Source organism: Tupaia chinensis, unplaced genomic scaffold (genome assembly GCF_000334495.1).
Source record: "Tupaia chinensis unplaced genomic scaffold, TupChi_1.0 Scaffold139833_1, whole genome shotgun sequence".
Classification (NCBI taxonomy): Eukaryota; Metazoa; Chordata; class Mammalia; order Scandentia; family Tupaiidae; genus Tupaia; species Tupaia belangeri.
The window spans coordinates 3,205,403-3,206,326 of record NW_006199712.1 but is presented as its reverse complement, the minus strand read 5'-3'; the positions used below and the strand labels follow the sequence as shown (position 1 = coordinate 3,206,326).

General features: G+C 35.4%; 1 protein-coding gene across 1 annotated transcript in view; it reads left to right on the top strand.

Moving 5' to 3' along the window:
• TRPC1 (transient receptor potential cation channel subfamily C member 1) overlaps positions 1-924 on the top strand; it is a 76,216-nt gene that overhangs the window by 49,694 nt on the left and 25,598 nt on the right. Inside the window, 1 exon segment of the mRNA XM_006162299.3 lies at positions 1-96. This exon segment is cut by the window's left edge and continues 28 nt beyond it. Within this exon segment, the coding sequence (XP_006162361.1) occupies positions 1-96 (96 nt within the window).

Genomic DNA, 924 nt, shown 5'->3' with positions numbered 1-924 from the left:
TAAATCTGTACTCTCTTGTCTACAATGAGGATAAGAAAAACACAATGGGACCAGCCCTTGAAAGAATAGACTATCTCCTTATACTGTGGATTATTGGTAAGTATCAAGTTAGTTCAAAAGGTTTTACCTTTATTTAGCCCATTAATTCTCCTTTCCTTGGTGACATTATTGAGTTCCATTTGCAATTTTACACTGTGTATACAGCAACGATTTGAACACTTCCATGAGTTTTAAACACTTAACTCTTTTGTAAAGATAAATATTCCTGAACTTGATGATAAGGAGCATAACTCTTATTTAATATTACTTAAATACATGGAAGTTAAAAATTCTTTTTCCTCAGGCCAGTAAGAGGCATGAAGGTTAAAATGACTGGATCCTATATGGCCAACCGCACAGTTCAAATCCCAGACCTGGTGGTTTGAAAAACAAGTTTGGACATGTGTGCGTGGCCTAAATCCTGGAGGAAAATGGAGGCGAAGGGATTGTAGTGTGGCCATCCCTGCTTGGGGAGACAGTTGGGGTGATTTTCGTTTTCTCTCTGTTGCATAGGTTACCCTATAGCAAAAACAAAAAAAATTGATAGTAATTCTTTATTTTCAGACATCGTTAAAACAGAAAAGCAACTTCTACCAATGAATGCTTTTTCGGTATAAGAATATGAGTTTTCTTTGATATTTTGAAACAAGACATTTTATACTCCTCTGCAGTTTAAAAGTTAACTATTTTGTTTCATTATATCACCAGTCTTTGTTTGTTTGTTTGTTTTGCAGAAACTGCCAAAGTTTTAGTGTTTAATAATTAATAGCACAACTGACCAAGGCCTGAAATGTGAATATAACATGTTCAAGACACTGGGGGGAGTCACTCTTTTTTTTTTTTTTTTTTTTTTTGAGAGATTTTCCAGGGAGGGGGCGTGCGGTC